The 24,618-nt window shown below is 36.0% G+C and overlaps 1 protein-coding gene across 4 annotated transcripts in view; it reads right to left on the bottom strand.

Moving 5' to 3' along the window:
- Stxbp5l (syntaxin binding protein 5L) overlaps positions 1-24,618 on the bottom strand; it is a 326,234-nt gene that overhangs the window by 260,045 nt on the left and 41,571 nt on the right. For all 4 annotated transcript variants that reach the window (XM_076867719.2, XM_076867717.2, XM_076867718.2 and 1 more), the window contains exon 2: positions 20,589-20,686. In XM_076867719.2, coding sequence (XP_076723834.2) covers positions 20,589-20,686 — 98 coding nt within the window. The remainder of the gene's footprint in view (positions 1-20,588; positions 20,687-24,618) is intronic.

Consider the following 24,618-nt stretch of genomic DNA (forward strand, 5'->3'; position numbering starts at 1 on the left):
TTCAACAAATGTATATCATGTGTATAGAATATGTGTGTCATATATAAAATATGTACTTCCCAATGGATACATAAACTCACAGATGTAAAAATCTGAGCAAAGACCAAATAAGAGAAATCCATAAACATGCATGCCAAAGATCATCATAATTAAGATTTTAAGACTAAAAATTGATTTAAAAAATCTGGAAAGCAGCCAGAAACAAATGTTGCATTACAAATGAATAAAAATTTGAATGACAACAGATTTCCACCTAGAAACCACAGAGGCAAAAAGGAAATATTTTTCTAGTATAGTCATACACCAACCAATGATGTTTAAGTCCACGACATAATACATACATGATGGTGGTGTAATATGATTATATTATTTAGTGAAATTAGAGCCATTAAATTGCTTTCTTCTTCATACACTTAATTAGTTAGCCTTGGTTTGACTTATATGGCGTGCAAAATTATACACAGGTTTGACTTGTTTTGAACTTATATTTGTTTGTTCATGCCTTGATTTTTATTCTTCTTATTGCCCTTTCTTCACACTCTTCCCTCACTAATAGACAAATATTCCTGTTCTCTCTTGGTATTTCATTATTTTATTACTTTTTTTTTACTCTTTCCTCTTAACAGTTGTCATCTGCTACATATATCATGACTCTTCCCTGTTCAATTTTTCAATATTTCTAACTTTCCCTTGCTTTCCTACCATATTTCCTCTTCACTGAATAAACTGTAATGCCATTATCTGATAGAATTATATAGCTTATGTAATTATTATCCCATCCATCTTGTGAATATTAATACAATGGACAATATAATAGATATTTGCTCTTTATTATCTGATGTTTATTTATCATGGGTGCTAATGTTAAATGTTGACTACCATTTCTACAGAGGTGGTAACTAATGTTTTAGATGTCAAAATAGACACTGGACATTGATCTAAAGGCTGTATATCTGCTGCTAACATCATTCTCTTTAAGAGGGGCTGGAAAGTTAATGGGATACATCAAGCTCACAGAATAGAGATACTCCTGCTGAAAAATACTCACAACACAGCCAAGAAACAGGGAATCTAACCCCACACACAATTTAGAAAGCCTCAACAATATTTGAACCCACAGAGGAGGGAAGACAAAACTCCAAATAACACCCAGGTCCCAAGTAGGAACAACAACAGAAGGACCTCAGGTCCCACTCCTGGACATCTAATCATACATCAAAAACAGAGACATCCAAGAACAAAAAAGATAACTACACATATACACACAAAATAGACTTACAAAAGAGGAAGGGGAATCCATCTCAAGAGATGCAAACTTCCAAGTCCTCTGAAAACACAAGGGAACAGTCAAACAAATCTCCCCTAAAAATTCACCATCCCCAACAAAGGATCTCACAGAAATGGATAAAATTCCAGAGAAATATTTCAAAAAAGATTACTAAAATGTTCAATGAACTAAAAGAAGATCTAAGAGATGAATTAAGAAAGGAAATACAGTAAATGAAAGACCGTTTGATAGAGAAATAAAAATACTGAAAAGAAACCAATAAGAAATCCTGAAAATAAAAAACAAAATGAATCCAATTTACTTGAAAGCAGGGAAAACAGATTGGATTGCATAGAAAATAGAATTTCAGTCCTTGAAGACAGACTATCAGGCCATGAAGACAGAATATATAAACTGGAATTCAGTATGTAATAAAGAATTGAAAATAAAAGATCGTGATCAAAATAAACAAAAACTCTGGGATAGCAGCAAGAGAAAAAACTGATAGTCACTGGGATAGAAGATAACATGGAGATACAGGAGAAAAACATTAATAATATCTTCAATGAGATATAAGGGGAAAAACTGCCCTATATTAGAAATGAGATAGACATCCACATACAGATTCATATAAAACCCCAAATACACAAGATCAAAACAATCTAAGGCATATCAAAATCAAAATACCTATTAGAGAAAATAGTAAGAGCTACAAAGGAAAGATGTTAGTTAATATTTAGAGAAAAATCAATAAGGCTCATATCTAGTATTTCAACTAAGATACTAAAATCAAGGAGGGCCTGGAATAAGATAATCCAAACTCTAAAAGAAAACAAATGCCAGCAAAGATTGCTATATCCAGCAAATTAATCTTTCAAAATAAATGAGAAAATAAATAAAAACTTTCCATGGTGAGGATAAACTAAAAGAATTCATCACCACTAAGCCAGCAATACAAAGAATACTCAAAGATATTTGGGGCACACAAGGAGCCCCAAAATAAATTCTAAAACTCCCAAAGAGATAAAGATCACTAGAAAAGCAACCCACTAAGTGAAAATCAAGACAGAATTAAATAAAGTAACAATCCAAAATGGCATAAAACAAACACTAATTCATAATATTAATTATATTATGTATATAATAATGTTAATTAAAATATATTAAATATTATATATTAAGTATATAATGGTATTTATTAATATTAGTAAATAATATTAATAGTCTCAATTTTCCAATTAAAAGATACAGATTAGCAGAATGGATCAAAATACAAGATCCAACTGTATGCTGTTTGAAACAGCTTGCTTATCTCATAGGCAAAGGTACCCATAGGCAAAAATATTCCATGTAAATGGAGTCCAAAAACAAGAAAGATTATAAGAGACCAAGAAGGCTACTACAAACTGGTAAAGAGAACACTCCAAAAAATAAAATGTAAACACATATGCCCCAAATCATAATTACATATGCACCTAATTACAAACAACAACAGAAAAAAGTTCTTGAGATTAAATCTCAGATAGACACCAATACAATAATACTGGTTAAACTCAATACACCAACAGGTCATCCAAACATAAAAGCAATAAAGCTATTTCCAACCTAAATGGTACTATAAATCAAAGGGACCTGATAGACATAAAAAAATATTACATACAAAAGAGCTCTATGTATTTTCTTCGTAGAATCTCACAGAAACTTTTCCAATGTAGACCATATTGTAGGTCACAATGTAAACCTCTGTAAATAGATTTTAAAAATGATATAATTCTGTATATCCTAACAGATCATAATGAAATGAAACTAGAAATCAACAGCAAGAAAAAAACAGAAACCACATAACACATAGAGATTGAATAATACTCTTTTAAATGAAGAATGAATCATAGAAGAAATGAGAAGAAATTCTTAGAAACAAATGAGAACAGAGATTCAAGATATCAAAATCTCTGGGAGAGTATAAAAGCAGTTTCAAGAGGAAAATGTATAGCATGAAGTGCCTGCATTTAAAAAATAGAGAGATCCCAAATAAATAAGCTTATGTTTTACCTCAAGGCCTTAGAAAGGAAAAACAAAATAATTCTAAAAGCCATAGGAGATAGGAAATAATAAAAATCAGAATCAAATTAATAAAATTGAGAATTTTTTAAAAATACAGGATCAATTAAACAAGAGTATGTTCCTCAAAAAGATAAGATTGATAAACCCTTCATGAAACTAATGAGAAGACTTAATTAACAAAATTAGAGATGAAAAAGGAGCTATCACCACAGACACTTCTGAAATGAAGATTACTAAAAACTATAATTTATTATTATATAATAATTTATTTTTAAAACTATATTATTATAAATTATAATACAATAAATTAGGAAATCAAGAAGACACTGACAAATAGTAGTTGATCCATGAGGATATAAAAAAAAGTAACAAATGAGATCAAATCATTAATTAAAAGATTCCCACCAAAGAAAAGCCCAGGACCAGATAGCTTCACCAATGAATTTTACCAAACTTATGAAGAAGAAATGGCAATGATTCTCAAACTATTCCAAAGAATTGAGACAGAAGGAACCCCTCCAAACTCAAACTATCAGGCCAGGATTACCATGATATCAAAATCAGCTGTGAGGAGGGAGAATAAAAATTAACAATAATAATAAAGAGGAAGAGGGAACAAGAAAATGTGACTAATAGTGGTGAAAAAGAGTGACAAAGGGACAAAAACCAAGATACAAACAAACAAGCAAATGTAAGATCAAACAGCTCAAACTCACATATGCTAGGCATGGTAGTGCACACCTGTAATCCCAGAGGCTCAGGTGGCTGGGGCAGGAGGATTGTGAGTTCAAAGCCAGCCTCAGCAAAATCAAGGCACTAAGCAACTTAGTGAGACTCTGTCTCTAAATAAAATACAAAAAAAAAAAAAAAAGGCTGGGGATGTGACTCAGTGGTTAAACACCCCTGAGTTCAATCCCCAGTACCCACCGCCCCCCAAAATAACGAATTCACATATATTATACACCACCTAAGTCAAATCAAGTTTAAAGAATAAATAAGTGCAAAAGATAGCAATTAATGTGAAAGTAAAATTATATAAATATATATGTGCATATTTTAACACAGTGGGAATACATATACCCACAAACACCCATATATACACACACAGCAAATTGTTCATGCTGGAAAAAATCAGTAAAAAATGGGAGAAATATAGAAAAAAAAGAACATTAAAGAAATGAGAAAAAAAGGAAAAAAACAATAGAATTAAAAGGTTCAGGGCAGCTGACTCATAGTCACAATAGGGACAGGGAGGTGTAAGACTGGCTGCAAGTAAGCCAATCCTTCTCTCTTTTGATGTCAAAAGAATTCAGAGAGGAAACAATATGATCCACAGTCAAGTCAGCTGCAGCTTCTGCCAGGCCAGCCAGCCAGTAGACACAGCTCACAACCAAGCACATGGGGCCAAGGAGACAGCTAGACTGAGAACCTATCCTGAGCTTGATCCCACCAGCAACTTCTGGCCCAAGGTCACAGAGCTGGTTTGGTGCTTCAGCACTGGGGATGTCAGGAGACCAGTCCACTTATAGCATCATGGCCTGAATTCTTGCACCAGGACCATGTACAGGGCACACTGACCAGCCTCTCTGTGCAGTCAGGCATCCCAACAGGTGCCAGGAACAGAGGAAACAAGAGAGTGATGCTCCACAAAGCTTCTGGAATAGGACAATCTTCAGATCAAAATGCAGATTGCAAGCCAGGCCTGGAAAAGCCAGACTAGGTATTAAAAAGATTAATGGGAAGATTGTTAAGAAATAAAAAACACTTGTCCTGCTGTGTGCGGTGATACACACGTGTAATCCCAGCAACTCAGGAGGCTGAGGCAGGAGGATCATGAATTCAAAGCCAGCTTTAGCAGATTAGTAAGGTACTTAGCAACTCAGCAAGACCCTGTCTCTAAATAAAATATTATAAAGAGCTGGGGATGTGTCTCAGTGGTTAAGTACCCCTGGGTTCAATCCTTAGCACACCACCCCCGAACCTCAGGGGAAAGAAAAAAAAAAAAAAAAAACACTTGCCCTGAGAATCTTAGATCTTATTCCTGGGAAAGGAGAAACATCTACCTCATAGCAGGCTGCATCTACTGAGAATTATGCAATATGGTTATCATCAGCTTGACCAGCTCTTCCCCATGCTGACATTCCCAAACCACATTCTCTTAGGCTCCCAAAATAAGCCAAAAACAGATCCAAAAGACTTCCTGGAAAACAGAAGTCAGGCAGGAGAGAACACAGATGGCTCCATGAAGGTGGTGATGGAAATTTCATGCACATAGGCAATGTCTCCACTTCACAGATAGGAAGCAGTGGGCTCTATGTGATAGCAGGGACCTTAGAAATATGGCAGAAATGCAAAGGGATTCCTGCCAAACTCTACAGCAGCATCTGGGCTGACCCAGGGCTATGCTCTGTGACCTACACACTCTGCTACATGTAAATCATATTTCAGTAAAGAACAAAAAACAATGATAAAAGGTCAAGAGAGGAGACAGTTGGATGTCCATCCAACACCCATCCCACATCCAGAGGGACAGGGTAGACACTGAAATACATAGTGGCACATAGTGGCACTCAGAGCCACAGGTAAGCTCTATCTGAGTACACTGTGGCCTGCTTCTATTTGGGGTCTATGAAGAGGAACATCACTTCTGGTTTCTGGACTACTACGCATAAACTCCTCTGAGTGGTGAACTTGCACTGACCCAAACATCCACCCCCTCTTTGGTACACTTGTGACTAGAAGGCAAGAAGAGGCCATAGGAAGTTGTGTACCAAAGGAGGCCACTGAAAGAACAGGTGTTTGGATTCAATGGTGGAAAAGTAAGCACTGGCTGTAGGGATGGAGCCCACAGTTTGAAGGTTACTTGATAGAAGGGCCTCAGCACAAAAGGGCTTGGCCTTCACAATACCTAAATAATATAGTAAGTAAAACAGCCCCCTTTCTTACCTCTTAGAGAGGGAGTGTTATCATGTACACAAAGAGAAGTCCAATTTCTGTTTCTAGGAGCAGGAGGGAGAATACCTATCTGACAAGTCCCAGATCGACCCAACAGTGGGCATGGGCATGGGGAAAACAACTTGGGAAACTGTCTTTCCAATCCCCAGACCAAGCCACACAAAATGCACAAAAGGAATTCCTCCTCTATACTGCCTACTTTGCCTTCTTCAGGCTTCCTGCATATCTGCTGTGGCTATCATGCTGCAAGTCTAGAGTTGACCGAGTCTAGAGTTGGCTCCTCCATGACCCTCATTATACCTCTCCTGCCTCCCAGAATCTTCTGCACATTGTAAGCTTTCAAGCAGCAATTAGACAATCTAGTCCTGAGAGCAAGGTTGGATCTGAAATTTTCCATTTCCTGGCTGCCACAGTGAGCCCCTGCCTCAAACTGGGAAGTAGTTTTAACTTAGGGGAATTTGCCAACCTTTTTTGTCTAGAAAAATAGTCAAAGACTTCACTATTTAAAAAACAATTAAACTTCTGATAATTTCACAACTCTAGGCCCTCCTAGAAAATGGCAAAATATTAAAATGTCAAATGGGACATGGATTTTTTTTTAAGGCATCCAGGAAGGGCTCTGGTCTCAGTCCTGCAGAGGTGCCAGAGACAGATGGTGCATGAAGGCTCCTGTCCAGATTGACCTGAGAGTTTCATACTCATTATTGTATAACTTCGCATTACAAAATTCAGGCACTAGAACCCAAAGATAAGAGCAATTCCACATGAGTGCACTTGGCTTTTGTGTAGCATCCCTGAGAAAGTTTAACATCTCCAGAGCCATATATTTAATGTACTCACTATTGATGACCTTTAGCAGTGACCAGGAGGAGATTTGGAGTATAAAGGCTGCACAGCAAGCAGTGAAGCACCCAGTCACTGCTGCAAACAAGCCCGCTCCTGCCCACTGGCCCACCTCTTGCTTCCCTGCATATGGAATTATGGAGATGATTCCATAGAACACTCTGGAGTCTCCAATGCCTTTCCAGAACTGTCTTCTCCAACAGCTGCCAACCACCCTCTCCACATACCTCAGGGAGAGGCCTGAAGACCAGAAAAGGGATTCTTTCTGGCCAAAGCAATCAGCTCCAATGGAACCAAGTATTCAGTGGCTTAAGAGGAGAATCTCTGTCTATTAGATCTAGGACACTGAGTCCCCATCTACATTGGCTCAAGCCCAAGTGATCCAATGTCCCCCATAGTCCCAATCTATACTGCCTCAAGGTATTCAAATCTCTATCTACAATGAACAAGAGAGGGAGGCACAATGGTCAAGGCCTTGGACTGACTGACTACTGAACTCCTGCCCTTACACTGTGGCTGGCTATTCCCCCCACCTTTTTAAATTATTTTTAGTTGTAAATGGACACAATATCTTATTTTATTTATTTTTATGTAGTGCTAAAGATGGAACCAAGTGCCTCACCTGTGCTAGGCAAGCACTCTGCCACTGAGTCACAATCCCAGCCCTTTCTCACTCTTTTTAAACCTGTCCCCTTAAAAAAATCTTTGAAACATCAATATTATACAAGTTGTAAGAAACAGAAATTTATTAGGAACCATCTCTTCTCTCCCAGAAGCACAGAAGGAAGGCCAGAGGAAAATAGGGCAGGGGGAAGTGTTCCAGGGAAAAGAGTCTCTGATGTCTGTGGCAAGTGGGGACAGAGGAGAGTCCTGGTGGATCCAGACAGACTCTTGGCTGGAATCCACTTGGGCAAGCCCAAGCCAGCTGGCACACCTCATTGCTGAAGCTGTTTGAGTTCACTCCTGACCGATGCCCACTTCATGATATCAGGATGCTCAGGGTTCAGGGTCTTCTGGCTGTCCATTGGTCTGTCTGTCTCATGTGTGCATGTCCACTGGAGCCACTCTGTTACAGAACCAAATTATCTGTGGCCACCTTCCATTGGAGCCACTCTTCTTCTTAAGGTCAGCCTGCAGAAGCACGGCATGTAGCAACAAAGCTGTAGAATGCAGGTAGTGATCCTTCTAGTGACCCCCTGTTCTGTCAATGAATTGCCCTTGGGAGGTCAAATGATAGCCTTCTGTAACCTACCTACTGAGGATCAGCCAGGAGATGGGCCTGAGGTACTCAGGCCTGTGGGACACAGGGTCAGGCTGGGAAGTTAGGCTGGGAGGGGGTGTGCCCACATGGAAGAAGTGGAGAAGAATGGCAGGCACACTGGCACTTGCAGCACCCTTCTGCCCCAACTACTTGGACTCCTCAGCCTTCTACTGCTCACAGGCCAAGGAAAAGGCTGGCTCGCTGGCACACTTGTTGGGGTAGACACTGAAAGGATCTGCAAGGCACAAACACCCAATAGTACACAAGCTTTACCTGGAGCTTGCAGCCCACCCCCTGGGTTCTCCAGTGCCAGAGAATGAGGTAGGTAGCCATGGCCTCATCAAATTTTAAATTTTCCAGAGCAACCCAGGCATTAAAGGGGACATAACCCATGTCAAACATGATGGTTATGATGGCAGAATCAGGGGGTTCGGGGGGGGGTGGCTTGTTGGAATGACTGGGTGAAGAAGAGTCCTGCCCTGGCTCAGCCATGGGTGTCCCATTACCTGCTCTAGAGTAGGCCTCTGCGAGGGGTCCAGCGTCAGCATCTGCTGGATGAGGCTCAGTGCTCCCTCCAAAAGGTGCAGGGGAATGTCGTAGCTTGCCTGCATGATCAGCTTCTGCAGCTGCTTAGTGGTGCTTGCCTTAAATGGGCATCTCCCTGTGAGCATAAGATAGAGAGTGACATCCAGCCTCCAGATGTCTGCTGGGGAACCCTCACATTCTTGCACCTCACATTCTTGATTTCAGGGGCACAGTATGGGAGAATGCCCCAGAACCTGTTCAGCTTCTACCCAGGCATGAACCTGGTGCTCAGGCCAAAGTCAATGAATTTGACGTTACCCCTGGTATCCACCACATGCTCCAGCTTCAGGTCGAGCTACACAATGCTCTTCTTCTCATGGCAGTGGCATGTGGCACACACGATCTGCCTGAACACTCTGAGGGCCTTCTCCTATTGCAGGCCACTGCAGTAGGGATACAATACCATAGCTCTCCCCGATCTGCATGCTCCATGACCAGGTAGATACTGTGCATGGTCTTGATAATCTGGAAGTGCTGAATCATGTTTCCAGGGCCAGCAACCTATCTATCAGGTTCTGACAGGACAGGAACGTTCCCTTCTGTCTTCAGCACAACTTTCACTATGACCTCTGCCCTGTTGAGAAGATGGTAGGCTAGTATCACCTGGCCAAAGCCCCCTTGCCAAGTGACCCTCAGGACATCATAATGGTCTGGGGAGCCATCACATAGCAGGAGCTGGTCCCCTACAGCACTACACTACTCTGACTACACATCCTAAGTCAGAATCCAGTTAAGAATACTAGCTTAAAAACAAATAAACAAAAGACCAAAAACAAAAAGACAAAACAAAAACCCAAAATCAAAAAACCAATAGCAAAACACCAAATCACTAACCAACAACCACTAAATGCACTATCTGGGATTCTGAAGGTTCACCTCCAAAATCTTTTTGTAATTACAGACAAAATCCCAGCTGCAGACACCCTCCTTATATAGCCAGTATTTGAAATTCCATCACAGTAGTTCCTTTTGGGGTCATGGCAAGAAATAAGCCAGTCACACCTGGGCATAACCCCCAGTGGTCATCTAACTTTTTTGGCTTCCAGGACCTTTCCAACTTTCATAATAAGAATAACAAAAGAGTGCTGGCGTTGTGGCTCTGTGGCAGAGGGCTTGCCTTGCACATTGTGAGGCACTGGGTTCAATGCTCAGCACCACATAAAAATAAATGAACAAAATAAAGATTGTGCACATGTATAACTAAAAAAAATTTTCAAAAAAAAAAGAATAACAAAAGATCCCCAGAGCTTTTTGTTTCAATGGGTTATGGAGAATAATATTTATGTGTTCAGAGATTATAAAACCTGTAGGATAATCGGGCGCAGTGGCGCACGTCTATGATCCCAGGGGCTTGGGAGATTGAGACAGGAGGACAATGAGTTCAAAGCCAACCTCAGCAAAAGCAAGGTGCTACGTAACTCAGGGAGACCCTGTCTCTAAATATACAAAATAAGGCTGGGGATATGGCTCAGTGGTCATGTGCCCCTGAGTTCAATCCCTGGTACCAAAAAAATAAAAAATAAAACAAACCAAAAAATTCATAGGATACTTCAATAGACTTTTCAAGCCTGAAAACCTGTAATAACTTTTGTTTTTTTTAAAACCTCATCATATGTACACTCTAAGTATTAAATTCCTTTTTCTTCCAACTCAGAATACTGGTATAAAGGGAAAAGCAATCATGAAATTCATTTGAAAAAATAAGAGACCCAAAATAGCCAAAGCAATCCTTAGTAAGAAAAGTGAAGCAGGAGGCATCACAATACCAGACCTTAAATTATACTACAGTGCCATAGTAACAAAAATGGCATGGTATTAGCACAAAAACACATACATAGACCAATGGTACAGAATAGAAGACACAAGAGATAAACTCAATACAATTATCTCATACTAGACAAAGACCCCAAAAACATACATTGGAGAAAAGATAGCCTCTTCAACAAATGGTGCTGGCAAAACTAGCAAGCCATATACAGCAAAATGAAATTAAAACCCCATCTCTCACCCTGCACAAAATTTAACTCAATGTGGATCAAGAACGTAGACACAGGAACAAAGACCCTATGCCTAATACAAGAAAAAGTAGAGCCAACTCTCTATCATGTCGGTTTAGGAAATGATTTCCTCAACAAGACTCCTAAAGCATAAGAAGTAAAATCAAGAGTCAACAAACGGGACGGAATAAAACTAAAAAGCTTCTTCACAGCAAAGGAAACGATCAAGGACATAAACAGAGAGTCTACAGAATGGGAAAAAATCTTTACCAAATGCACTACAGATACAGCATTAATCTACAGGATATATATGTAAAGAACTCAAAAAACTTAACACCAAAAAAACTAATAACCTAATTAATAAATGGGCAAAGGAACTGATCAGGCACTTCAAAGCAGAAATATGGATGATCAAATATACATGAAAATATGTTCAACATCTCTAGTAATAAAAGAAATGCAAATTAAAACTACATTGAGATTTTATCTCACTCCAGTCAGAATGGTAATTATTAAGAATACAAGTAACAATAAATGTTGGAGAGGATGTGGCAAAAAGGTTCACTCATACATTGCAAATTGGTGTGACCACTCTGGATAGCAGTATGGACATTCCTCAGAAAACTTGGAATGGAATCACCATTTGATCCCATTATCCCACTCCTCGGTTTATTCCCAAAGGACTTAAAATCGGCATACTACAGTGACGCAGCCACATCAATGTTTATAGCAGTTGAATTCACAATGGTCATATTATGGAACCAACCTACTGCCCTTCGACAGATAAATGGATAAATAGATTGTGGTATATATACACAATAAAATATTACTCAGCCATAAATAGGAATGAACTTACAGCATTTGCCAGTAAATGGATGGAGCTGGAGAATATCATGCTAAGCCAATCCCCAAAACCCAAAACCTAAATGTTTTCCCTGATATGCATATGCTAATTCATAATAAGGGCCCAGGCAGGGAGCTAGGGAAGAATAGAGTTACTTTGGATTAGACAGAGGGAAGGGAAGGGAAGGGGCATCAGAGTAGGAAGGACAGTAGAATGAATCAGACATTATTACTCTACGTGCATATATGACTACATGACTGGTGTTATTTTACATCACATACAACCAGAAGACTGAGAAGTTATACTCCATTTATGTAGGATGTATCAAAATGCATTCTACTATCATATATAACTAATTAGAACAAATTTTAAAAAAGAAAATATTACTGACTATAAGCCTGTATCTCCATGTTCTCTTCTATATCACTCTCATGTTAACATGTATGTGTGTGTGTGTATATATATAAAAAATACATACATACATTCCATTTTTTATCATCTAGACAAAAAAGTCAATAAAGAAACATCATAGTTAAACTTACTATAGATGAATGACCTAACAAATATTTAAAGAATATTTCATCTAATACCTATTTAATACACATTCTTTAACTCAGCATATTAAATATTCTCTAGAATAGACCACAGCATAACATGTTTTAAAAAAAAATTTTAAAACTAAATCATATTATATTTTTGCACCACAATGGAATGAACCTACAATCAATAACAAAGGAAATTGTAGAAATTATACAAATACATGAAGAATAAAAAAAATGATTTTAATCAAGCAGGTCATTGAAAAAAAATCAAAAGGAAAATTTTTAAATTCTCAAAACAAATGAAAATGGTAACATAAATTACCAAACCTAATGGAATACAGCAAAAACAGTTCTGAAAGGTATGTTCATAATAGTAAGTACCTAATACAAAAAAAATTTTACCAACCAACCTAACAATACACCTCAAGGACCTAGAAAGCAAGAGCAAAGCAAACCCAAAATTAGTAGGAAGACAGAAACAACAATGATCAAAGTATAAAATACAGATTTTTTTAAAAAAGTAAAGATCAATGAAATTAATAGTTTCTTTTTTGAAAAGATAAGCAAAATCAAATTAATTAAGATAATCAAGAAAAAAAGAGAGAGGCTGGAGTTTTGGCTCAGTAGTACAGCTCTCAACTAGCATGCATGACGCACTCATTTCAATTCTCAGCACCACATAAAAATAAAATAAAGATATTATGTCTACCTATAACTAAAATATATATTTTTAAAAAAAGAAAAAAAAGATAGACAACCCAAATAAATAAATAAGAAATTAAAAAGGAGACATTACACTGATCCTACAGAAATACAATCAATCATTAGAAACTATACATTAACAAATTGGAAAATCTAGAAGAAATTAATGCACTGCTGGACACAACCTACCAAAATTGTTCCATAATGATATTTAAAAAACAGTAACAAATGAGATCAAATCATTAATTAAAAGATTCCCACCAAATAAAAGCCCAGGACCAGATAGCTTCACCAATGAATTTTACCAAACTTATGAAGAAGAAATGGCAATGATTCTCAATTATTCCAAAGAATTTAGACAGAAGGAACTCCTCCAAACTCAAACTATGAGGCCAGGATTACCATGATATCAAAATCAGACAAGGACACATACACAAAAGGAAAATTATAGACCAAATTCCTGGTGAATACAGAAGTGAAAATTCTTAACAAAATACTAGCAAACTAAATCCACCAATAATCAAAAATATCATTCACTATGATCCAATTGCACTTTTCATAGGGATGCCAGGAAAGTTCAACATCCACAGCTCAATAAACATATATCAACAGAATTAAGGATAAAATCACTTTATAATTTCAATAGATGCAGAATTTAATGTCTTCATGATAAAACCCTAAACAAATTAAGTATATAAGTATCATAACATAATAAAAGTTATAATATTAAAACACATATCCTTATTATAATGATTGGAAAAAAACTGAAGGCATTTCCTCTGAGATCTGGAACAAGGAAAGGATTCCATACTCAACTGCTCTTATTCAACATAGAATTAGAAATTTTATCCTGAACAACTAAGAATGAGAAAGAAAATAGGAAGAAAGTCAAATTATGCCTGTTTGCAGCCAATATAATTCCATACATATAAAAGCCTAAAGAAACTACCAAAAGTCTATTAAAACTGATAAATTAATATAAAACACACACACTCAAAATGCAAATACCAGTTGCATTTTTATACACTAGTATCAAACTTGCCAAAAAAGCAATCATGAAATAATTCCACTTGCAATAGCTATAAAAATATAAAATGACTGTGAATAAATTTAACCAAGGAAATGAAAGACATCAACAATAAAATTATAAGACATTAATGAGATAAATTTGAATAAAATACAAAAAAAGGAAAGACTCCATGTTCATGGACTAGAAAAATTAATAGTTAAAATGCCCATTCTACTCAAATTGATTTATAGATTCACTGCAATCCCCATTGAAATACCAATAATATTCTTCCCAGAGCAAGAAAATAAACAATTCTAAAATCTTGGGCAAAAAGAACAATGATGGAGGTGTCAGAGTATCTGACACCAAGACACACTACAGATAGTAATCATAACATCATGGTACTTACATAAAAATTGAAACTTATATCAATGGAAGAGAATGTTGATTCCAGAAATTACCCCCATGCATCTACAGCCAAATGATTCTTGACAATGGCACAAAAATCAAACACTGGAGAAAGAACAATCTCTTCAATAAGTTGTATCAGGAAAAATAGACATCCATATGCAGATTGAAACTTGACTTCTATCTCTCAACTCAAAATGGATCAAAGATCTAAATATTAAGACCTGAAATTATGAAATTACTTGAATAAAATGTAAGAAAACACTTTGTCACATTAATACAGGCAATGGTTTTTTTCAATATGACCTAACAAGCACAAGAAACTAATACAAAACTAGACAAATGGGATTGTATCAAACTACGAAGTTTCTGAACAACAAAGGAAACAATAAAGAGAAAAACTACAGAACGGGAGAAAATATATACCAACTATTCATCTGATAAACAGTTAATGTCTGGAAAATATAAGGAAATCAAAATACTTAACAAAAAATATACAATTTTAATCCAAATTTCAAAAATGGAGAAGTGATCTGTATAAACACTTCTTACAAGATGAAAATACAAATGATCAACAAATATATGAAAAAAGCTCAAAATCATTAGCCACCAGAGAAATGCAAATAAAATTACAACAAAGAATCATCTCATCTGAGTTAGGAGAACTTCTATCAAAAAAATTAAAAGAAAATAGCAAATGTTGGTGAAAGTGTGGATAATAGAAACTCTTGCACACTGTTGGTAGGAATGTTAATTACAAACAGTACTGGATATTGCTCAAGAAACTAAAAATATATATACCATATGATTCAGCTGTCAGCAGGATGACATCCCCCCATGCAACCATGCAACCCACCTACCAGTACCTTATTGCTTTCATCTGCTTATTAGAAGGGGCTGCTTGACTGTGGAAATCAAGGCTGGGTGCCCATAACCACTCTTCAACTGCCAACTGCTAATCCCTTATAGAGACAGCTTTAATACTCTACACCATCCCCTTCATAAATCAGTTCTGATAAAAACCCAGACACCAGATCTGCTTGGGGAGAAGGTGCCTTTAGAGTCTGAGCTCCCCTTCCTTTTTCAGGCTACTGAATAAAAATTTCCTGCTTGCCTTAAGACTGTTTGATTATTTGCAAGCAGTACCAAATAGGAAAAGATCGTGAAAAGTTTATGACAAATTTCTGGTTGCTCTGCAGGAACAACCTTGGCCTTCCTAGATTGGAGGGTTCCCAATGGCTCCTAAGAGTTTCCTTAACTCCAGAAGTAGAAACAGTGGGTAGCAGCAGCTCAGCCTGGACTAATTCCATTAAGTTGTTAGGACTCAGGGAGGCTTGTTAGTGCTCACCCATTTGGGGGTAGGGAGTGTTCCCAAGACCACTCTATTTGATAACCTAGCTTCTCCTCTCTGGACCATTTTCTCTTTAGCCAGTCACCACTGACCAGGAAGAACTGTGACTGATAGGACAGATTTGATTCTCAGCTAACTGGCAATCCAAAAGAACACAGGAAATCTAAGGGAAATTTCTTGGGAAATTTTTACACCTCCATCGTGAAGTTAGACACCAAGGGAGGACACCTGGGAAGGACTAGGGATGATTGACTAGCCCACAGTAAGGTATTAGGGACCCCTGAGCATAATGATCAATACAGGTATAGTTGCAAACTTTGTGGTTTCCTTTGTTGTTGTTATCTCTATGAGTCTGGCTAAACCTCAGTGAGCAGCTGTTTCCTTTCTGCTGCTTCTTGTTCATTGATATTTGGGGGATTTCACTCCATCCTTCTTTCAGCTAAAACTCCACAAGCCTCAAGAGGAAAAATATAGTGTCTGACTACCAAAGCTGATAAGTATTCAGTGGCCCCTCTAGTGAGGCACTTCCTACTGGAAAGTTCTTTGGCATGGCATCAATGAGGTAAGGGGCCCATAGCAGATCACCAAGCTGAAGAAATTATTTTATATGTAATTCATGTTATATGGCTTGAAATCTCTTTAACTTGCCAGTCTCCACCTGACCTTGTGGTCACTCTCACTCTGGGGTATCTGATCTGGTTCTGTTCTGATCTGAATGTGCACTTTAATCTAATTATTTTACATGTTCTTTTGTCCATTAGTATTTGATTAGTCTGTTTTTATGATAATTAACTGGATAGAAGCTAAAGTATTTGATGGCTGCAGGAAATAGTTCTATTAGAAATTTTTCTATATGAGGGTCTCCAAACTTCAGAGACAAATGCTCCCTCTGGCCCACTCTGAATGCCGCTGGGTGACTAAGTCATGATAGAAGTGTCAGAGCATCTTACCTATGACATGAAGTGGTCTCACAGGAAGCCAAGTGAGAAAAAATATACCACAATCTTGGGTTAGAAGAAACTCAAACAGTTCATGTGAAAGCCAGGCATGGTGGCATTATAGGTGCACGCTTATAATCCCAATGGCTTGGCAAGTTGAGATAGGAGGATCACAAGTTCAAAGCCAGCCTCAGGAAAAAGTGAGGCTCTAAGCAACTCAGTGAGATCCTGTCTCTAAATAAAATACAAAATAGGGCTGGGGATGTGGCTCAGTGCTTAGTGTCTGTAAGTTCAATCCCCAGTATCCCCCAGCCCCCCAAAATAAAAAATACAGTTCATGTGGGAGGTGTACAGAAGGGAATGATCATCCCACACATTGAGCAATCCCACACTCCCCTTGGTATTCGGGGTTTTCTGATACATGTAATAGGGGATACATCTGGCTCATTGGTGATGCTCTGATAAGAAATCCCCAAAAGCAGCATATTAATGACTGCAAATATTTCCTCAGAACCAACTCTAGCTCTGGTCACCAGATAGAATCATGAATGGGGTGCTGCAGAAAAACTGAGTAGAAATTTAATTCAAAACCCAGCAAGGTAAACTGCCCCCTCAAATTCCTAGGAATATTTCTGTGAGAGTTCCTATGGAAAGTCCCCTCTTTTTTGACAGAAGTTTCTCCTATACTTTTTTTTTAATATTTTTTTTTTAGGTGTAGATGGACACAACACAATGCCTTTATTTTTATGTGGTGCTGAGAATCGAACCCGGGCCCTGCCTGTGCTAAGGGAGCGCTCTACCGCTGAGCCACAATCCCAGCCCTCTCCTACACCTTTTAAGCATAATTAAGCTAATGTCCTTTTTCTGGCAAAATGCTTTTGGTTTATACACCTTGTTTAATATTTGGTTTGACATGCATGTCTAATTTTAAATTTTCTTATAAACACTTTAAGATAATTCTTAAAATTCATTATGAAGTTAAGATGAAAGAACTTTTAGCCCTCAATTTTAACTCCATTCACCTTTTGCTTATTTTAATATGATTTTATTACTCAAGATTGTTTGAAAGCTTTATAGTTAAACTAGTCCTAGATAAAAAGAAAACATGTAAGACTGCTAGACTTAGACCAAAATAAATACACATACAAATCAATCAATTTTAAAAATAAAATAAGTTTTTAAAAAATTTTTAAACAAAACCCTGCTATTATGGAAATTGCTTTACCTGAAAATTCTGGTCCAAAGACTACATAAGACTTGCAATTAAAAGTATTAAAGTTTATCTATATAAATAGATGATCTTAAATTAAAACATTTTGTTCAGCAAAAGATGTTGACTACAGATGGGAATGTAAATTAGTATTACTACAAAACTAATAAACAGAATGGAGATTCCTCAAAAATTTTTAAATAGAATTACTTCTGGAAACATACCCAAAAGACCTGGAAACCAATGTCTCAAAGAGGACTTATAGGCTGGGATGTGGCTCAAGCAGTAGCGCACTTGCCTGGTATGCGTGCGGCCCGGGTTCCATCCTCAGCACCACATACAAACAAAGATGTTGTGTCCGCCGAAAACTGAAAAATAACTATTAAAAAATTCTCTCTCTCTCTCTCTCTCTCTCTCTCTCTCTCTCTCTTTCAAAAAAAAAAAAAAGATGACCTATGATCATAGTAGCACTGTTCACAATAGCTAAACCACAAAAGCAACCCAAGTATCCACTGACAAATGAAAGAATATCAAAATGTGGTGTGTAAATACAATGAAATCTTATTCAACCTTAAAAAGAAAGAAAATTTTGGCATACCCTACAATTTGGATAAGCCTTGAAGACATTATGATAAATAAAATAAGCCAGTCACAATAAAGACAAATATTAAATGATTCCACTAATATGACATAGCTAGAATAATGAAAATTATAGAGACAAAAGGGAGAAGGGTAGTTTCCAGAGACTATGGGAGAAAGGAATATGGAATTATTTATTATAGAGTTTCAGTTTTATAAGATGAAAACATGTATGGAGAAGGATGGCAATGACAGTTATTCAATAGTATAAATGTATTTAATAACTCTGAACTGTATACTTAAAAAAATAAAACATGCAATAACCATACGATTACCCCAATTTTACTTCTAGGCATTTTTATCAGAGAAGTGAAAATTTATACCACACGAAAATGTGCAAATATATTCACAGCTGTTTAGTAATAATGACCAGAAACTAAAAACAATTCAAACATCTTTCAACAGGTAAACAGTTAAACTGTGGAATAACAATAAAAAAGAATAAACTGTTCTTATACAGTCAACACCCAAATTGGTGGGCTCTACATCCATAAATTCAACAAACCATGGATCAAATATATTGGGGGAAAAAGTGCATATGTATTGAATATGCAAAGACTTTCTTCTTGTCATTATTACTTGAACAATATAGTAGTAACAACTATTTATATAGCATTTTATATACACTAGATATTTTAAGTAATCTGGAGATAATCTAAAGCATTCCAAAGGAATGTGTAGGTTTTATGCAAATATTATACCACATTACATAAGAATCCTGAGCATCTGTAGATTTTGGCATCCCTGGGGGGAACTAAGACCAATCCCTTATAGATCCCAAGGGATGAATATATGCAACAATTTGGGTGAATCTTCAAAGATTAATGAGGAGTTTAAAAAAAACTGAACCCCAAAGGTTATATACTATGCCATTCTACTTATATTACATTCTCAAGATGGCAAAATTTTTGAAATGAAGACTAAATTAGTGGTTGTTAGAGATCAAATAATGGTGGTGGAAAGTTAGATTGGACAGCAGTCATATGGGCAACATGATAAATCCTATAGTGGTAGAAGGGTCCTGTATCTTGATGGTCTCAGTATCAATATTCTGATTGTGATATTATACTATAGTTTTATAAGATGTTACAACTGGAAGAAATTGGGGGGAAAAGTACAAGGGATTCCTCACAACTAGTTGTGAGTATATCATTGATCTCAAATGATATAATTAATTTGAAAAACTGAGACGACACTAAAGCAATTAGGAGGAAATTTATAGTACTATAGGTACACGGTAGAAAAGAAGAAAGTTCTCAAATTAATGACCTGTTTCTACCTTGAGAAACTAAAAGAATAAGATCAAACTAAACCCAAAGTAAAAGAAAAAAAGATCGAATCAAAAATTAATGAAATAGAATATAGTAAAACATTAGAGAAAAAGCAATGAATCTAAAAGTTGATTCTTTTTTAAAGAATCAGTACAATTGATAATCTTCTAGCCAAGATGTGATCAGGAAAAAGAAAATACAAACTACCAATAACAGAAATTTAAGAAAGGACATCAATACTAAGCTCAAAGACATTAAAAACATGTCAATAAATTTGATTTTCATGATAGTTACTCTTTTTGTTTGGTGGAGGGCATATCAGAGAAGTGAAAACTTACATCAGATGAAAATGTGCACATATATTTATAGATAGTTACTCTTTTTGTTTGGTACTGGGGATTGAACCCAGAGGCACTTAACCATTGAACCATATCCAAAGTCCTTTTTATTTTTTGAGACAGGGTCTTGCCAAGTTGCTGAGGGCCTGGCTAAATTGCTGAGGCCTCTTGAATTTGCAATCCTTCTGTCTCAGCCTCCCAATTCCCTGGGATTATAGACGTGCACCATAGCACCTCATACTAGTTACTCATTTCTATATAAGCAATAAATTTTATTTAGGCATAAATACTTCTCTTACCTGAATATTTAAGAACATTTAATTAATATTAATGTAGGTAATAATGAACCAAATATTAAGGATACATTCGTATAGCACCTGTCCTTGTTCCAATAGCTAAGATTTTCTGAACTGGATCAAAGGCCAACGAAGTGGGCTGATAAGGAAAACCATGCCGAACAGTCTGAAAGAGAGCAAATAACACAGTAATGACAAAAATTAAAAACTAAAATGATAACAAGATAAACAGCAACCAGAATGACTAAACTTATTTTTAAAAGAAAAAAAAAACTACCACCAAACATTGACAAGGATATAGAGTAACCTAAAATCTCATACACTATTAGAGGAAGTATAAAGTATGTCACTTTACACCACTTTGGAAAAATATCTTGCAGTTTCTTATAAAACTAAACATATACCTAGTCCATGACCTAGCAATTCCATGCCTATATATGCACCTAGAAAATTTAAAAATGTTTCCACAAAATGACTTATCTAATTATACTTCCAGCAATTGTATTTATAATAGTAAAAAAAAAATGGAAATAGCCAAAATGTCCAAAATAAAACAAAACTGTGGTATGATAATTTAAAAAAACATATGGTATCCTCATGTTATAAACTACTACTCAATAATTAAAAGATACAAACTACTGATAGATGCAAAACGTGAATGATTCTTCAAAGCATTATGCTAATAAAAGTAGCCACTCACAAAAGAGTTTATATAGTAGGATTCCATTTATATATAATAAGCAAAACAAATCTATGGTGAAAAAAATCAGAATACTGGTTACTTTGAGGAGAACTGACTGGAGAGTGGTACAAAGGAACTTAATTGAATGAAAGTAATATTCAATATTTTTGATAGAGGTTTATATTACAAAAGTGTATATGTTGGTCAAAACTTATCAAATGATACAATAAAATTTGTGATTTCTCTGTATGTAGATTGTTCTTCAAAAAGAGTTAAGAAAAAGTAATGTTATGCATTCTGAAGTGTTAAATTGTACTGACATTTGCAAGCTGAAAATTCATCTCCAAAATACAGAGAGATGAAAAGAAGAATGAATAGAATGTGATAAATACAGCAAAATGAAACTTGTCAAATCTAGGTGGTGAGAATACACATATGAGAATTCACAAGTTCTTTCGACTTTTCTGATGTTTGAAAGTTTTCATATTAACACAAAAGAAAAACATAAAAATATAAGGAACTCATTAAGGAAAAGACATATGAGAAGGAACACGTAATGTTAGAAATATTTTCATTTAATATGGAATATGCTATATCTTTTCAAAGGGTAGAAGACTCAGGTCAGAAGAGGATAGATTCTATATACAGTTCATCTATGTATCTGGTGCTCCCAGAATTGTTTCCTAGTTGAAATATTGTGATAACAAAATGCTACATTTGTAAGTATTCAAGATAAGAAAAAATCAACCACAGCATGTAGTTAATTTAAAACTCTTCCCCCGAAAAAACAATGGAAGGAATTCATTGCATAACTCCCTCCTTTTTTAGAGCATTCAAGAACATGTATGTATATACTACATAATATATACATGAGGTTTAGATTACATGATCCATGATCATGATCTGTTTTTTTCACTCAAAGTACTTTCACAAAAAATGTGTAAACGTGTAGCCTATTATAATATGAATATTTCTTAATGTTCTTAAACAGTCAACTACTGTTTTAGAATCAAAGAATTTTCAACTAAACTGGTGCTAACAAAGGCAGTCAGTCATACAGTCTTTTGACACCCATTTGGCTGCAGGAGAATACATTGTACCTGGAACACTTCCTTACCAAGAGATAAAATGTCTACGTGGTCTGTGCTTAGCTCATTGCCATGTGTGGGAATAACTTTCTCTGTTGCAAGCCCAATTTATGCTCCTTTGTTCTGGTAAAGCTCCTGTATAACATGGCATGCAGCCAACTCCACTGCTCTATCTATTCTACATAGAGTGTGAAAGAGGTCCTTCTAGGCTACAAAAGGATACAATAACTAAATATCCTATATTAGCTGCTGGGAGACACCTGCTGGCCATAGGGAACTGACATACATCATTAAAGCTGACAAGAGTGTTTTGAATTCTGCCAAGCAGTTGGTAAAAATACTATTTTTCAGTTGTGACTCGTAACTGAAATATTTACTTCTTGATCCTGACATAGTTTATTTCTGATGTAGATTTAGCAACATGAAATTGTCAAGAGGAAGAGATTCATACTTTTCTTACAGAGCACTGTGGATTACAAAAATCAGAATACAGTTCCTCTTTTAAAAAAAGCAAGAGGTCAGAACACTTTCCAACTCATTCAATGAATGATGAGCCAATATTAGCCTGATTTAAAAAAATTAAAAAGCAGGCAAAGACATGTTGAGAAAAGAAGACTAAATACATATAACTTTTATTAATATAGATGCAAAATACTATCAAATGGATTCTAGCAACATAACTTGTTGAGATTTATCTCAATGAAAGACTGGTTTTAATTTTTATTTGTTCTTTTTAGTTATATATACAGTAGAATGTATTTTGACATCATACCCATTGCTTCATACATGCCAGGCAAGTGCGCTACCCCTGAGCGACACCCCTAGTCCCTGTCATTCCTTTTTATTGGTGAATAATATTCCCTCCTATGGATACAGCACAAGCACATTTTGTTTATTAATCAGTTGAAGACATTGGAGTTTTTTTTGGATGTTATGAATGTACATTTTAACATTTCATGTTGTTATATTTTATATTTTTGTTTCTGTTGAGTTTATATCTAAGAGCAGAATTGCTGGTTCATATGGTAACTAATTTCACATTTTGAGGGACTGACTATTTTCCAAAGAGGATGCATGATTTTACATTTCTACTAGAAATGTATTAGTTCAGTTTCTTCACCTCTTCATCAACATGTGTTAAGTTTCTTAAATATCAAACTTTTTTTAATGCTACTTTGCTTCATTCATTTTATTACTCTCCCCTCAAAATAATAAAAGAAATGAGATGAAGTGGTCAACTATATCAACAATTACACAAATCTCTCTAGATATTTACAGCACAGAAAGAATTGGTTACAGATATATACAGGGGCTGGTCATATTGTCCTGATTTAAGGAAATTGCTACTACCCTAAGGACAAAATACACAAGCCTCTGCTCATTGCTGATACCGCAAGAGGTACTACCAGAAGCAAAATGATGTTTGATATCTTTCTACTTTTTAATCTGACACAAGTGCCTCCTGTTAGCAGAACCTAGATAGTAAGTCTGAAAAGTCTGAATGTTTTAGTTTTAATTTTCATCCTCAGTATATATTGAGGATGTATATGTACACAGAAGGACCAGGGAAGAACAGAGAGCAGTACAATGAGGCAAAGCAGAATTTATATTAGGCCTGGTTATATAGGTTTAATACTATCATATTTCAAAACAACACCAAAATACATATGATAAAGACTGCCTATAATTTCTCATTTAGTTCAGAACATAGCTCCAGTTAAAAACTGCAGCCTCCATTGAAGGTAGACTAGATTCTGAACAAATGAATGAGAACAGAAATGATATATACTTTTAAATGTAAAAGAAAGTAGTCCTTAATTTTTGCACCTTCTTAGTGGCTGGGAAATATAATAGCAGGAGTTGGATCAGCTATCTCAGAACATTAGATGAAGCCATATGGATGGCAGAGCAATAAGATAGAAAGATTGTGTTGGGTTCTTCACAGCACACAGTCATTGAATCAGTTCTGGGTCCCTTATGATTGGATAGACTCAAAAAAAGAGACATAAAAATTTCTATATTGTTTAAGCCACAGTTATTATGGTCTGTTATAATAATCTAATACTCATTCTAATTCACTCTGAAACCACTCATTCCTTAAAGGAGGTAAATATTTAGTAGACCACATTAATTTATGAGGAATGTTCTCCTGTGTCAATCATCAACCTGAAAAATTAAAGAAAGAATTTTGATGCTATATAGCATGTTTGTGATATAGACACATTTATCCATATCCAAATATAAATTATAGCATTGGCATATAAGTACTATGTGTGAACATAGAATTCCTAGAAGCACTGCACCAAATTTTACCTAATAATACAATGT

The sequence above is a fragment of the Callospermophilus lateralis genome, chromosome 10, assembly GCF_048772815.1.
Source record: "Callospermophilus lateralis isolate mCalLat2 chromosome 10, mCalLat2.hap1, whole genome shotgun sequence".
NCBI classification, from domain to species: domain Eukaryota; kingdom Metazoa; phylum Chordata; class Mammalia; order Rodentia; family Sciuridae; genus Callospermophilus; species Callospermophilus lateralis.